The 17074-nt window shown below is 42.9% G+C and overlaps 1 protein-coding gene across 2 annotated transcripts; it reads right to left on the bottom strand.

Moving 5' to 3' along the window:
* Positions 1-610: 610 nt before the first annotated feature.
* On the bottom strand, positions 611-17051 carry vimr2 (vimentin-related 2). 2 transcript variants are annotated; one of them, XM_071457431.1, is made up of 10 exons: positions 16846-17032; positions 16004-16148; positions 15694-15852; positions 15374-15493; positions 12784-12879; positions 10563-10694; positions 8178-8309; positions 5345-5455; positions 5042-5166; positions 611-1544 (listed from the first exon to the last, which is right to left on the bottom strand). In XM_071457431.1, exons 1-10 carry the CDS (start codon positions 16953-16955, stop codon positions 1502-1504), a joined length of 1173 nt encoding a protein of 390 aa, XP_071313532.1. In that variant the 5' UTR covers positions 16956-17032; the 3' UTR covers positions 611-1501. The 2 variants fall into 2 exon arrangements, with proteins under 2 accessions (XP_071313532.1, XP_071313535.1); XM_071457434.1 differs by lacking the exon at positions 8178-8309 and having other exon boundaries at positions 1351-1544; positions 16846-17051.
* Between the last annotated feature and the right edge of the window lie 23 nt (positions 17052-17074).

Below are 17074 nucleotides of genomic sequence, written 5' to 3' on the forward strand. Positions count from 1 at the left end.
CACAATTCTTATAGCAAGGCAATTACTCTTCTATGTCTTATTTTTTTGTTCAGATCTTATCATATTTGCCACAAGGTAAAGACAGTGCAGCCACAGAGATCAGGGACACCGTGTGGTCTGTCGGCTTTTGATTTGAGAGATACGAAGTTCAGCACTGAGGGAAAACAACATCCTCCAGCTCCTCTCCTCTGAGGTCTTGATTGAGCTCCGCAGTGCTGAGAAAACAGACACAGCAGCTTCCTCCCGAGTCGGCCATGTTTCATGTCGGGACAATTAAACAAGTCACATGCGGCCATCGAGCCCCAGCCCCTTCTCCAGACACTGAACTCAATTATTACAGAGGCTAACTCCTCATCACCACAAGTTCACTGAGTGTGGCTAATCTTATCTGATCTGTTATTAGCAGCATTTTTCATCTTTACGGCAGAGCTAACAAGCCTTTGAGATCATTAAATAGCTGGGAATGTTCAAATCTCAAGTTAAGCATGAGGATCACTGAACATAAATCACTCCGCTCTGTGCATAGTTTTAAAGTGCAGGGAAAGTCTTGAAAGATTCACAAGCTGTTCTCATGAAACACAGAAAAGAAATCGCACAGTATGAGGTGATCTCTCATGCAACTAGTTTTATTTAATTTAAGTCTGAAGCACATTCTGACACCTGTGCAGAGGCAGGAAGCAGAAATGATTTATCACAGACAGATCGTAGAAAATAAGGAAAAGATTACCAAAAGCTTATTTCTCAAATAACAGCAAATTGGGACATTGCTTTTCAAAGACAGAATAATGAATCACTCAAGCTTTTCTTGCAGAAAGATCCAGGTGCTGAATTTGTAAGAGCTGCAGAAAAACAACTTCATGAACCATTTGAAAAGCAAACACACTTGTATGTAAAACCAACAGGAATGCATGACTGTAAAAGCAGAAGGACAGTGAGACACGTTTAGTCAGTGAGAAGAGGGAGCTGTCAATATGTTCGCTAACAGTGACGGGGTCAAAGGTTAAGAGCCGGTAATCAGACAAAGTTTGGGTGATGGACGAGGTGGTATCAGAGGGAGAATGACTTGACGGAGCCGCACAGTTTAGCTTGTGTGTGTGTTTGTGTGTTTGACAAAGAGGGGACAACATTTATGAATCATATCAGTGAGCTGGTAAAGATAAAACCCACTTAAGGAAATATCACTGCCAGACACTGAATGGATACACACTCATCGCAGAGCCCTCATCCTCCCACCTCCCTCCCAGTTTTAGACAGCTCCATCTTTCTTGGAGTCTCGGGGTCGTCTGCCAGCGACCTGTTATCAATGGCCCGGCTCAGGCCTCCAGACGGCATTAATCTGTCATGATAAGTTTACATCTGCTGCGTTGGTACCTTAAGCTTCACCCTAGTGCTGATTTGTGTCTGGTTTTTGTGATTTTCTTTTGTCTGTTTTCTCATCCACATGTGGGAGGGGAGCATCCAACCAAACCCCAGCCGGCCAGTCTGACTCTTCAGCCTCATTTCACAGGTTGCACAGCCTCTGCTCCTCTTCCTCCACCAGACTCCTGGACCACACAAATAAATAAACACACAAAGTACAGGTGAGCAGGTGGTACTGCTAATCAGCTGCAGCCCAAGTTTACCTGAGAGACACAACACTGCAAGTTACAAGGTTTAGAATTTATTCTTAACCTTGTAAATAAAGATTGAGAAAACAATCTCATCTCCAGGCAGCAATTAACTATTATTTTCAGTATCAATGTCATTCATTTTCAGTAGAAGAGTTTTTAAGGCAAAATAGTTTTGTTCATTTGCAAATAATGTTTCAAAATGGTGACTGGAGTCAAATTTTCTTCTTTTTCAATACTTTTTTTTTGGCCTCTGTGTATTCCTTTCATTTCCTTGACGTGCAAAGTCATGGTCCAAAACATTCTCTTCCCCTCGGACATGAAACCTTTTTTCTGCCATATCTTGATTGTTCAGCCACAAAGGATCTTGGTGCAGAATCATTTGGAGGCTGTGAGGCCAGGGAACAGCGAGCTCACTCAATAATGAGTTTTAAGGACGGGGGTAGTTCCAGTTTCTCCCTGAGGGGGGTCTCAATAAAACTTCAGCCTATGAATCCTCCAACTTCGAGCCGCTGGAGCTGCTTGAAGTGTCATTTATGTTCTCTCTTGCAAAATTGTTTCCAAGTTTGCCATGTTTTGTACGAGCTGTTGTATTTCCTCTTTGTTTTGATTACTCCAGCTTGTCTCTCCCACTAGCTCAGTTAGCTCTGTCACTAGCTTACCTTACACACTGTCTTCCTCAGTAATTAATTCCACTTTTTTTAACCTGTTTCCTTTTTTTCCCTCTTGTCATAATCAATAACCTCTGAAATAGAATTTGACAACATTTACTTTATTAACTATTGATTGTATGTTTTATATCTCAGTGTCAGGGACCTTTTATGCTCCTGCCATGTTGGAGCCACTATCCAGAAGGTTTTTATAGAAACTTCACTGAAAACATCTGCCTGCTGCATCTGGAAACTCTAGTAATGAGAGCGAACCAACAGTGAGAGGCCAGAAAACAAAAATAATGAGCTGAAAGATCATATAAAGCTCTTTTTTTAAATAAAACAGCTTTAAAATAAGCCCTACAGTCATCCACTGCTAAATGTACACTCGACTAAAATGGATCTTGTCTTCAGCTGAGCTACTTGTTGCTGTGTCATGCAGCCGTGAGAGCCGACCCCACTGAATGAATTACAGTGTAATATGTTTCACATTAGCAGTGAGCAAAAGTGGCGAGCATCTGCACAAACTGCTCTGAGATGCTTTCACAGGCCATAAGCCACTCGGTAATGGCAGCCCAGGGTCATTAGGGTCTGTTGTGCAGACAGTTTGCCACGGCACGGAGAGAATAAACAACCACCATTTTCATTTCTTATTCATGGTTTTAATCACGGATGACAAAACACCCGGTAAGTGAAGAGAGGGAGGAAGAAAAGTTGGCACCGACTGTGTGCCTTTCCTGTGCCTTAAATGTCTTTGGGACAGTCTGCTGGGTAAAGAGAGGGAATTAAAACTGTGGCGAATTTGGAAATGTGTGTAACTGAGGGGGGTGCTGACATTAACAGGCTGGCGTGGCGAAGAGCTGGCAGGGGCCCAGCACACAGCGCTGACAGTGTGAGGTCCTCTTTGCCCATTCTAATGAGGCATTGTGAGGGTCTGAGCTCAGGCCTGTAGCGGGGCCCCCTGGGGGTCACATGTAGTCGGATGGGCGATGGAGGGCCGCAGGAGGAAGTCAGCGGCAGCGGGCCGAGATGGCTGAAGTGCGTCACTCCACATACCAGGATGGCAGATGGTTAAACAACCTCAGTGAATGGAGGGAATGGCATGAAACATCTTCAAGGTCAAATGCAGGAAACTGCATCAGATTCAGGAGCCGTTTCCTCTGACCTCAGTTGGCCCCTGATGTCAGCCCTTTGTCTGCAGAAATACCTCATTATGGACATTGCGGATGCCCAGGTGACACTATATGAGATGCTTGGACAATACTGGGCTTATACACAGGATCTTGCGGAAATACTCCTCGTATTATTCACAGTGATGCTTTTGTAGAAGCCTCTGTTGACGATGGAGGACGGATGATGACAATGAACACGTCACTTGCACATTTCCACCTGTGATTTCCTGTGCGCTTTAAGATTAGCTCATACGTAAAGAACGTCAAAAGTAAACAGAGCATCAAGCTGATTTAAATCTAATGAAATCATCCTGGGATCGTTATGTGGTTTGCCCCTGACAGCTCTTTCTCCTCGACAGGTTTAAATAATGTCTGGCACTTTATTGAGCACCGCAGGGGACGTCTGTTTTCATTTCACCCCCTACTGCAAAGATGGGAATCTACAATATACAGTATGTCAGGGAAGGCTCAGAGTCTCTAGGTTTTAATTGCAATCAGAAAGTGCAGCACCTTTAACAGGAGGAGACAAACTAATCAATGAAGCCACCTGGTTCAGTGTTTTTGTTGGAATGAAAACCTCCATGTTGTCTATCAGGAATGGTTGACCATCACTGCCCCAGAGAGGGGTGTAGGTCATCCACGGCCTCACTACGAATTAGACTTCACTTCCTGAAGTCTTCTTATGTCTCTGGTGTTTCTGTATCATGTATCGTAAAATTTTAGTGGTCTCATTTAAGAATAACAACCCGCAGCTAAATTAAGATGAGAATTAGAGTCGTGGAGGATCGCTGTATTTATGACAGCTCTTCATTACAAAATGTGCAAAAGAGGGGTGGTCGATACATTATGGTTTATTATCACAAATTAAAATGTAATTATGGCCATAAAGTAAATCGCAGGAGGTAAGAATCAATTATGTCTTTCAATCATTTAACAATTTACAGTATCTAAAAGACATGATGTTCTACACTGAGATGCTTGTGATTTACCAACCTACATCCACAAAGAGCAAAGAACAATTGCATTACTCAACGCTAACATGAATCCTTTAAACAATAAACAATTAAAAGAATCCTCATAAAATCTTTCAGTTTCAGGCAGTGGTGGAAGAAGAAGTCAGATCCTTTACCTCAGTAAAATTGGAAATACTATCATCTAAAAATATTCCAGTACGAATAAAAGCTGTCATGCTTTCAAAATGTTACTCAAGTAAAAGACAAAAGTATTTTATGAAAAATGTATTTTCAGCAAAGCAAAAGTAAAAATGCTCATTATGTAGAAATGCTTCTTTCAGTGTCTTATAATATTGATAATACTTTATACTATTGAATATTATTACTTAATGCTATAAATTATTGATATGCAGCCAATTGTACATCCTTTTACAATACTGCTCAGTTTAATATGAAAGCACTGCATCAAATCTTAATCATAACAGTAACTAGTAACTACAGCCATCAGATACTGTAAATGTAGAGCAGTTAAAAAGTACAATAGTATAAAATAGTATAGTACTTGAGTAAATGTGCTTGGTTACATTCCACCACTGACTGACTGTAGTTTTTGAGTTTTTGGAGTTGTGAAGATCAGAACATTTATTATTCAGTCTAACCTGTAAGCGACGATCTCCAAGTCTCTGGCCATCTTCTCACTGAGCAGCTCCTTGTAGTCCTCACACTGCTCCTTCATCTGCGCTTGGAGGTCGGCCTCCTGGTGCCGCATTTCATCTATAGTACACTGAATAACATGGGTGGTACGTACACACACACACACACACACACACACACACACACACACACACACACACACACACACACACACACACACACACAGTGGATGAGATTAAATGACATTATTAGTCCAAACCACTGGTCCATTACAGCCTATGATTACATTAATCAGTCCACTCTCATACCTCCAGCTCAGCAATCTCGTCCATGTACGCAGCCGTCTTCATCTCAATCTCGTCCTCCAGCTCCTCATTACACTTCTCAAGCTCTGCAAGCTCCTTTTCCAGCCCTGAAATCTGCACACAGAGCAGCAGTAATTTGTTTCAAATATACTCTACTCTCTACTTCATTATCCTGTTAGTAATAATATAACAATGTCAGACTATAAAATCAGGATCCCTTCACGGTTATTTTCAGTGTAAGAACAGCAGCCCTGGAATCGGCCGGCAGTCAGGGTCCTGCTTAAGGGCGCTTCAGCCTGGGTACTTGAACAATAATCGTGTCCTTAAACCAGATTTCGGCATCAGTTCATAACTGAAAACATCTGACCAACAGTGTTCAGCTTGTTATGGTGTTACTTAACATAAGAGCAACTGTTTACACGTCCAGCAGACACGGAGCAGCATTCATTTCTGTCACGTTTCAGGGTCCTGACAACCTTCATTCCCGTGTTTACTCTTCATGCAGCTCAGTTTTGGTCTCGCCATTTACTTGAAATATATCTTTGCTTTTAGCTGCTTGATGTTTGACTTTCTTCACTCTTGTTTGCTAACAGCCGCCTAACTGATACTGCTGGAAACAGGGAGGATAAGAGCAGAGTTTGTGGGCTGTAGAACCAAAACAATGGAAGATCACAATTTTATCCATATTATGTGAACAGAAGCAGAGAAACTGAGCTCTAACTAACCTAAAACTCAAGTATGGCAATTAATCCGACCAACAAAGATAAATCAGGTTAGTTCCACCACAAACTAACGGAGGAGCATTACTCCCTCGGGTCTGAGGCTGTGGTGTCCTGCCGTGAGTAATTACAGGAATCACAGAGATTCAACAATTAGCTGTCACAGCCAGATGGGGGCCCAGGCGGTCCTGCTCGTCATTCAGCGAGCTGGCCAGTTACTACTCACGGGCTGATGACGACTCCCTAACCTGGTCAAGTCACTCACACACACACTCCTGTTCTCCCTGGCATGATAAGTGAGGCTTGGCCGTGTGTGTGTGTGTGTGTAGGGGAGTAGTGGCGTACAACCCCATCGGTGCCGGCTCCATTATATACATTTCTGCGTCAGGGCTGATTTCACCGCAGTCTGTTTGTTTGGCCATGTTGTGTCTCAGTGAGAAACCAGACCCGAGGCATCCATCACGGGCGAGAGAGGAAACAGAGCAGAGCAAGCCGAGCTGTCCATCCGTCAGGCCGGACTGAGCAGAACTGGGGCTTGTGTGCTGCGTGTTAGAGAAAAGGTAGATGATGTTGGGAGAGCTCTGCTGTGGCCACAGAGGCTCAGTGTTTATTTAAAGAGCTGGAGGTAGAGCCACAGCCACAGTAATGAGAACCAAACCACCATGTTTGTTACAGATGTGGTTAGGTGTCAGCCGTGGTCCGACCACTGATGGATGTTAAATAGACCAATGTGAACTAAGAGGGGGTAGTTTCTGTTTACTGGAGTCGCTCTGTGATTTTACCTGAGTCATAATTTCCTGGTCTCTTCACTCTGCTGTGTCTTTCATGGCATTTTTTCTTCTGGCTGGATGAGAGATATCCCATAAAGGTTTATTTCCACTCCTCCATTTCAGAGGAAGTCTCTAGTCAGTGTGTGTGTGTGAAGTTTTAAGACGTTTCTGATGCTGCAGCCGCTCTGAGAGACTGTACTTAATAACTGAGGACACGGAGGGCAATAAATCCTGTCTGAGCTGAAGTCGAGCCCTTCACATCTCCTGCTGAAAGTGTCCGCAGAGTAAACACTCTGGTCAGCAGGATCTCCCACACTGTTGCTCTGCTGTCACTCAGGTGCTCTCCACTCCCTTGGCCTACTGTGGGAAACCATTCATTTGCATCATTATGTCTGATTTAAGAGCTGATGGCTGACGTAGAGCCAGTGGAGAGCTGCAATACTCTTTCTTTTCTTTGTCAGTAAAGAGGTGGGAAATGTATTATGGGGAGATCTGAATCAGGAGGCGGCAACTGAGGGATTTAAATGATGTATAAACGTGAGACTTATGGGATCAGTTCCCCTCCAAAAAATTTTCTGACTCAACATACACACAGATTTGCTTTTATTTGCTTAGATTCATACTTCCACTTTAGTTGTGGTGCTAATAGCATTGACAAATTACATCTGAACAATCAAATCATTTCTTTCAAGGAACACTGTCGTCATTTCTCTGAATAATCCTCAGAACATGAGCAATGTGTTTTCAAGTTATCCGTAGTTTCCAAGGCCTACAGTATTGACATAGACTTATTTGCTTTCTTGCCAAGAGTTTGACAGGATCGTCCACACTGATGTCAGTACAGTAAATATAAAGCTAGTGCTAGCAGCCAGCTAACTTAGCTTAGTATAAAGACCAGAACCAGGGGGACAGTTGAACTTCAGAAAGTGACGACAACCAGCCAACAAATAGTCCAGCACATAACCCGTCATAAAACCACAACTTGTTGTTTTTATAATGTGTTTTTTGTACGGATTTATTCAGTGAGCTGTAGAGGTGCTGGTGAGGTGACAGAGCCTGGGTAGCTGTTTCTCTCTGTTTCCAGTCTTTGTGCTAAGCTAAGCAAACCAGCTGGTGACTGGTGCTAATAAGAGTATTCCCAAAATGTTAACGTGCACTTACACAAACGTGCACAGGGCTCACTTGGAGACATGTGCACGGCTGTTCCTTTAATACTTGAATACTCTTTTGACACATAGTTGGGATATGGAAGGTGACGGTCGCCTCAAAAACCCAAATCTTCCTTTTTTGTGTGTAATTTGCACGAACTGAGCTTTTAAACAGTGATTAAAACAAAAGTCCACTCACCAGCATCTTCATCTCACTGATGTTCTTTGTCTTTGGCAAATCTTTGACCGCTGCCCCTACAGCTTCTCCCACTTCCAGTTGTTTTCCATCATCCCCAAGAACCACTGCAGAAGAGGCTGCACCACACTTGTACTGCAAAGACAGACGGTGAGGAACCCTTTGTGAAAGTTTGTATGTATAAAAACCTTTGAGAGAGAAAGTCTGCAAAAGACCACGGAGGATAGGGGTCTCTTTTGGGCAGTTAAGTGCACTTTGACAGGGGAGCAAAGAGCAATCAGAGCCTCTCATACTGGCTGATGGTTAAACCTCTCCTTGTGTTCGCCACATTCCTGATTAGATGGAACAAGTGTAGTCGAAATGAGCAACATGAGGGTGCACAGGTGTGTGGGAGTCAGCCAGCAATCACCATTACTGTTCAAACCCAATAGCAATCATTTTAGCATCAAGACAATTGCGCCTCATAATCGAGGCAAGGCACAGACAGGACGGTGTCCAGCTGGCGAGAGAAGAGACAGAGTGGGAGTGAGACAGAGGGAGAGAGAGTAAATAGACGGGGTTCAGGGGAGAACACGTAACACACCTACGTATCTAGACAGACGCACAAATATATAAATACACCCTGCAGACATGCCTCCAAATGAAGGGGACGGACACACACACACACACAGACAAACACACACACACACACACACAGACAAACACACACACACACACACACAGACACACACACACACACACACACACACACACACACACACACTAGCGTCCACTGCTGCAGAGGAGCCTGGGAAGGCGGCCAGCAGTCTGATTACAGCCCTGACCTCTGGACCGGACAGACATCCTCGCCCCAGAGGGGGTGTGACCCAGCGGAGCTATAGTCTGACCCCTACGCAGCACCTCTTGCTTTGTAACAGACACACACACACACACACAGGGGGACAAAAGCATTTTGTTCGCGCTCAGAACTGCAGCCCCGACTCTCAAGTTCTTCCCTGGTGTTGTGTTAAGAGGGAAAGAAAACAAGTGGGAGTTTCGTTGTGAGATTTGTGAAAGCTGAGATTTACATCTGGACCTGACCGGGACATTTCAGAGGGAGAGAGAGGGCGATGTGGTGAAAACAGGAGAGGTCACGTGGTCAGCAGGAGGATGAAGATGGCAGCTCTGGATGGTGTGTGGTGGAAGTGGTGGAAGACGCACTCAGACTTTCTTTATTTAAATAAATGTAAATGTGAAAGTGCTGGTGCGAGGGATAACAGTGTAACAGTTACATTATTGGTTTCTAAATACTGATGCATCCACGTGTAAGTGGAATTTTATTGTTGTAACTAGAGGAAGTGGAGCTGATAATACTTTATATGCAGTTACTGTCCCCTTCAAAGGGTCACAACATAAATCTGGGGAGTATTTCAATGATTAATGGGAGAAAAAAGAAGAAAAAGAAAAGTCCTACTACACATATTTGTATTGATTTCTCTGACTTTTGTCTAATCTTAGTTTTTTAACAATTGTGGAACCATATTTGATGCAATTAACAACTCATAATTTGTGCTTTCATGCACCAGTTTTCACATCTTTTTAACTTGTGCATGAAAAACCCGAGTGGAAACACTAAAAGTAAAAATATTGCAAAAACAAATAGTGTGTCAATAAAAACAAAATATGATAAAGTATATCATAAACAAAGTGTCAAATTAACCCTGATGTACTTGAAGCATTTGACTTAAACATCTTCTAAGTAGCAGCAGACACAAACATCAGATCTGTGTGAAGCGACATTGAGGCTGTAGCCTGCATGAAACAAACATAAATGTCATATTTCCATCTTGTTTTCTACATTGTTTTCCGCTGTCTGGGGTTTTAATTACGTAATTTCATTGTGCCCTTTTCCTCAGTGATGATTTAATGGCACCCGATTGGAAAGTTAACACCAGCAGCTGTTGATCTAGTTGCACTAAACTGGATGGAAAAGTACGTTCATTCCTATTTTCTTTCGCTGATTTTGAATTTGAGCTATATTCAGATAGAAACCTGGATTCGGACATTTGAGATGTTTAATCTTTAACAATGTATTTTATTTTTTCATGTAAAATCTTCACCTGAAAAGTGACTAATATCTAGTCAGATGACAGATAAAATATTTCTCTCTGAAATCCAGTGGAGTGGGTGTATCAAGTAGCACAAAATGGAAATACTCAAAGTATAAGTACCTTAAAATTGTACTTAAGCAAATACAAATTTCCACTACAGGTGTATGAGGTTTGTCTGAGTCCACTCATGTGAGTGTATCTTGAACCAGAAATAGGAATATGATTCTAAAACTGTATGTAGGCTGTAATAGGCTTCCAATCCTGACATGTTTATGTGTTTGATGCTACAGTGTGGTACCTGGAGGCTCGCGGCCAGCTGGCAGTAGTACTCCTTTACATCCAAGGCCGGAGTGATGTCAGGGCTGCTAAATCTTATCGCTGCCACCGCCCCTGTCGTCGCTTCACCTGGCTCCAGCAGACGCTCCACTGCCTGCTCATACACGCCACACATCCAAACACACGGTGGTGAAGAAGTACTCAGATCCTTTACTCAGTACATGTAGTCAAGTACTGTACTGTAGTATAATTTTAGGTACTTGAGTATTTCTGCTCCTCTTTAGTTACTTGACAGATTTCATATAAAAACATGTGGACACTTAATACAATCTAAGTATATCTTAATTTGTACTGTAAGTAGTTACTAAAGCTGTCATATAAATGTAGTAGAGTGAAGAGAACTATACTTCAGTCTGAATTGTAGGGCAGTAGAAGTATGACATTGAAATACTCAAGTACAAGTACCTCCAATAAAAAAAAAAAAAAAAAAAAACAGTGCTTGAGTCGTTAGTTACCTAGTACCACTGCAAATGCAAACACATGTGGTACATTTTCATGCATTTACACATACACTGAAGACCTCATCATGTATGTCTACAGCTTCCAATATGTAGTAGAAAAAAAAATGTCACATCCATTACAGAGAAAATGAGCTGTTACAGAGCTGCAGTGGCAGTCGGACGTTTTTCTCCTTTTCCTCCACCTAAATAACGACATGGTTGCCGATTTGTCAGGGGAATATGGGGTATCTGGAGGTGCTGATAATAACAACAGTTAATAAAACAAAGGGAACTTCTGTTTTCATTTGGTATTCAGCCGCATTTCCCGGACTGTGAGTTATCGAGCGTGTCCCAGAGGGAGTGTGTTAAACGCCGGGCGGCCCTGCTCTGCAGAGAAAAACACAGAGTGATGGAGCTGCTCCAGCGTCAGCTGCCTCTCTCTCTGCCTACAGCCTCTAGATCTGATACTGGGCTGCGTCTGTCATCTCCTGGTGATGTGGAGAACACTGTGGAAGGTGGAGAGAGTAGGGTGTGTGTGCATATGATATAGGCACTGATGTGTGTTGTGTATAGTTACAAACATGTTCCTGTTTTAAAGGAATAGTTCCACATTTTGGGAACGTGCTCATTTGCTTTCTTACCAAGAGTCTGATGAGACTATTGATCCCACCACCATGTCTGTGTGTTACATATGAAGGATTGTTCAGATGGAAAGTAAAGCATCAGCGTCATTCACAGACTATTTGTCTTCATTCAACCCAAAAAGCAAATCTACCAATTGTACAGACGTTAGCTGTGTTCAGTTCATCTTCTAACTGAACTCTGGTTCTTTCTGTCATTTCCCTCCAGTCTCTTTCAGTCTTCGTCTTGTCTCCATAAAACCCTGAGATACATGCAAAGCTGAAACATTTTCAACTTGATTGGAACAAATTTCTTCTCAATTTGAGAATTTTCTTTCACGCAGTGTCTAAAATCCCCTTCCCACTCTGTCTGAAGACACAGTAAAGCTCTTAGCGTAGCTTCAAGACTGGAAACATGGAGAAACAGCTAGCTGGGCTCTGTCTGACAAAATTCAGCCACCAGCGCCTCTAAAACTCAGTGATGATGAAGCTAAACCTTATTTGTTTTTATCCATATTCTTGCCTGGAGGCAGTAACTTCCAGGAAAGACACGGTCCTGCACGTAACCCCCTCGTTTTCTGTACAAATTAAACAAACAAGATAAAATGTGAGCTGTCAGTGAGGTTTAAAGGTTGCTAGCAGACACATTTTGTTGCATTGGGACAGAGCCAAACTAGCTCTTTTCTCCTGTTTCCAGTCTTGATGCTATGCTAAACTAACTAGCTGCTGGTTTTAGCTTCATGTTTAGCAGTGTTGACCTTTCATCTAAATCTGTCAGAAAGCAAATGAGAACTTCCACAAATGTTTCACTCTTCCTTTAAGTGACTGGAACAAAGACTCAGTGAACATTAAAAGGGGTTTAAGTCTGACTTGTTGTCCAGTTTAGTAGATCACATATTTTCTGCTTTAATCCTCTCCCCATATGTTTCTGTTGACATAGCTGTTTTTGACTACAACTCCTCAGCAAGGTGACTGAGGTCATCACAGTTGTGTTTGTCACCACAGGTCTGGGCATTTCTCCAACACTCCTGTTTGACCTAAGTGCTACATTTAGAGTCATTTTAAGGCCATAAACTGTTCCTGTTTCATCACACTGCAGCTATATATCTCCTCCCCCTCTCACCGTCTTGTGCTGGGCCTCCATGTTGGCCAGCTGCTCCTCGTAGATAGCCACTTGCTCCCTCAGCGCCAAACACTCTGCTGTCACAGCATCCACTTCCTGCAAAGAAAATCAAGTTAGCAGAGAACGGGGCTGAAAGTAAAGAAGTTCAACTTAATTTGTGGAGGTGTCTGAGAGGAGCACTCTGCAGTTTGGGAAGTAAATCACACCACAGGTTGAAATAAAGTGGAAAAGGTCTTTGTTTCCACCCTGAACACTCATTTTAAAAAAACTATCAGCACCAGCACATCCACCCTGTTTCACTGAACAGCAAGTAGACGCCGCAATGCAGAGGAAGGGGGAGGAGGAGGAGGAGGAGGAGGAAGATGAGACGGAGGCTAAGTAGACACAAAAGCCCTGTCCACCAATCCATTCACCAGCAGGGGTTCTCAGCTCATCTACTCTCTTTAAAGAACCAGATAAATTGGCATTGGATGCAATTACTGTGGGTGCCTGCATTTACATCTGGACACACACAGGGAGGGTTTGGTGGAGTTGTGGAGCCTTGCTGGGAGGGTGGCAGGGTCCCTGATGGACGGCAGTGGGCAAAAGTCTCTCCTGCTGCTGCTGCTGCCTGTGTTCAAATATCATCCAGCAGCTGCAGAGAAACTTGCTGAAAATCACATTCTGAACAACTTTAAAGCAGGATTACTTTTGTGGCAACACGACACTCTACCTTATAAAGTTCATTTGACAAGCTCATTGGTATAGTTGCCTTTTTTTAGCATCCTGAAGATCAACATTAGTATTGATTCCAAATCAAACATACTCAATATTTACTCTCCTTTTAGCTCAGTGTTGGTTTCCACCAGCTCCTGAGGGAAAACAGCAAAGTTGCCAAACAAAACCAAAACAATGAGCTGAAAGATGCTTTAAAGCTTCACAGAAATGCAGCTTTAAAGTTCATCAACTTTTCAAAAGCCAGTGTCCATCTGTGTTTCTGCCTTGAGAGGCTGAGACTGGTCGACATTTAACCAATGTACTCGACTAAATAAAGACTTTTCATTTCATTTCAAGAACGTTTTTATGTGTGTGTGTCCGTTTTTTTAACCTTCAAGAGCACCTTAAAGACCTGCAGTTAATACACACATATAGAAAAACTAGCTTCATGTATCTACTCCTTTGTATGTGTATTTCAGTTCTGGCAACACTGTTTAACTCAGCTCACTTATTCTGCGTTTCACCACAGTCACCAACATCTGGCCATGCAAGAAAATCACAGTGAGACAATGAGGATGGGAAATTTGCGGGCCCTGAAAATGGAGTAGAATTGGCAGGAGGAAAGCAACACAATAGCAAGTAGTATACTTCAAAATAAACCAAACGTGCCTCGTTTCATTACTGTCAGTCTGTCATTATGTTGAGAGAGCTGCGTAGTATTCGCTCCTCTCCTCCGCATCTCTGCTGTTCCTCTACCTCCCTACTGATTCCCCACGAAGTGTTGTCACTCTGCAGCTGCTTCCAATTCAGAACCAGAGAACTGAGCCAGCAGGAACATTACGGCACCGAATTACAGCCTGCATTACATCTGTAAGGGAGAAATTAAAGCCTCCCTCGCATCTGGTCCGGCCGGGAGGACTTGGCCTCTGGTATGAAAGAGGGAGGGGAGGGGGTTTGAAAAAGTTGGTGGCTCAGGTTGCAGTGGGCCACCAGCCCAGACTGTGTGACTGCTGGTGATCAACACCCATTGGGTAGCGCTACAGAGGAGCAGCTGTGCCGAGTTTCAGCTGATTCACCGTGAGGCCGAGGGGAGAAGCTGCATGGAGTCGCTTGACAACACTGCCATCTAGTGCTAAAAGCACATTATCACAACAAAGGTCTGATAATGTACAGAACAAGCATATTATTATATTTACTTATATACTTTTATCATATTATCACTTTGATCCTAATCACGTCTATTTTTAATCTGAATATAATCATTTTGAACTTTATATCAAATCTCGACCACATAAAAACTAAAAACATTCCTGTTCTAATTACAATTAACAACAGGCCAATGATATCTCACCTGGGTTACATTCAGCTATTACATAAGCTTAACAAGCAGAAACCAGTGCTTGGCAGGCTTTTTTTTTTTTTTTCTTATTTCATTTCATTTCTATTTTTTGTTATTCCACCATTATTACAGAAAAGAGGAGTAAGGAAGTGTTGCTGGAGAGAAACGTCTGGAATACCCTGCTCTGCCTGCTGCCACTGCGACCTGATCCCGGATAAGTGGAGGAAAATGAATGGACAGACATTACAGAAAGCACAATAACCAACGACGAACTAGAGCTTGGTTGTTTGAAAAAAGTATGCATGTTAGAAAGTGTTCATCTACTACCGACTACAAATATAATCTATAAATGCAGGTTAATGCTTATTTTAAAGTGAAAAACCCATCGCACTTTTTTTTTCACTTCACAATAAGCCATTAAATTTATAAAACTCAGGACGCTGTTAATATCCTTTGTTATCTTTTTATTCACCTTCCTTGCAGCTTTCTTCCAGCCCTGGCATCCACTTACTTTTGTAACAAGATGCCAGATGCTACTGTATTTACAACTGTTACCTCAGCAACATCTTGTCGTTCCTGCTGGAAGAAGATCCTCTGCTGTGCAGCCTTCTCGCAGCCTTTCTTCAGAAATTCGAGCTCCTTCTGCAGCTCCTCAGTGTCACACAGAATCTCGTCCTGCAGGGAGACGCAGTGAAGACACTGATGGATCTTGACAGGGTTATAAATCAGGGCTGCCTGTCACTGTTCAAACTGAAGCAAAATGTATGAAGTGGGATGGGACGTGCAATGGACTCGATTAGAAAACTTAATTTAGGCATGAGATCACGCAGAGAAACATGCAGCAGACACACCCAGCAGCAGAGGCAGCACCCTACCCTCTCCTTGCGCAGTCTTTCCACCACTGCATCCAGGCTGTAGTCGGGGTGAGCCACAGTGGAGGTGATGCTGGAGGAGGCTTGTTGACTGTTCAGCTTCTCCTCTAGCTCCACAATCTGACATTCAAGAGACTCATTCTCTTTCTCAAAACAATGGGCCTTCAGGACACAGACAGCAGGAAAAAGTCGGGCACATGTATAAATATATAGAGATTCAACGCATCATTTACCAAGAACAAAGGCATGACACAGCAGAGGCAGAATAAAGTGCTGATGTGTCTCGGGGAGCAGCAGCACTGTTTGTCCTCACCAGTTCAATAAGCCTGACCAGGCGGTCATTAAGGGCAGCGATGATGGTGCGGTCCTGGGCAAACCGCTTCAGACCCTCCTTGTTGAGAGACCTGGCAGCCACGAAGTCTAACTTGTCACAGTCACAGTCGTCAACGGCTGCAACCCTGAGAGGACACGAGGACTGCACTGAATATTTTTGAGGACCCTAAAGGAGATTATTTGGCCCAGCTTCAAGTATACGTATAGTTTACAGTCATACATTCACTAGAAATGAACTCAAACCAAAAGCATTTCTGCCCTACCCCTCACAGTGAATCAACACTGTAGATCATGATGACGTATTTTTTCCATGAGCACAAAAGGCATTTGTCATCCCCATTCAAACTGTTCCTCAGGGCTAACACTTTACTTTAACCACTCCGACTAAGCATTTTACTCTTTAAACATCCATTAAATGGTTTTTAACCCACTATAACCTCTTGTGTAAAATGTGTAGTATTATTATCATTACTACAACTGTTTTATATTGTTATTATCTTTTCATGCCTCAGCCTTCAGTTCTGGATACAGACAAAACATTAACAAACACTTCGCCCAGCTTAACTACATTACAGCATTAAAAAAAAACATGTATTAAATTATTGTATACTGTTTATAAATGCTGAAATGGCTGCGTTAAAGCAAAGTGTTGCCCCTTTAGAAGCAAACAGCCTTAAGTACATGTAAACTCTAGGAATCACAACCCGTCCCAGACTCATGAATGTAACCCTGAAACATCTGCAAGTGGAACGACACTTAAACTTGTCTCTAACATCTTAATATATCACATTTGTTAAGTCTAGAGCAGAGACCCAGACTGACCTGACGGAGGTCTGGTACTGCCCGGCACACTGCATACCTAACCCTCCATTTCGACTCCAGTTATCATCCTCAAACAGCTTGCGGTAAGAAGACACCCTGAGCATGGCCATGACTTCGGACGGCTTCAAACTGGGCTACAACACAACAGGCAAACAGAGACAGCAGGACCACGGTGGGAGTTTTATAATCACAGGGAATGAGAATGTAGCACTGAGGTGAAGGATCTCTC

The sequence above is a fragment of the Trachinotus anak genome, unplaced genomic scaffold (assembly GCF_046630095.1).
Source record: "Trachinotus anak isolate AG129_WGS33_773 ecotype Australia unplaced genomic scaffold, CSIRO_AGI_Tana_v1 ptg000021l, whole genome shotgun sequence".
Taxonomy (NCBI): domain Eukaryota; kingdom Metazoa; phylum Chordata; class Actinopteri; order Carangiformes; family Carangidae; genus Trachinotus; species Trachinotus anak.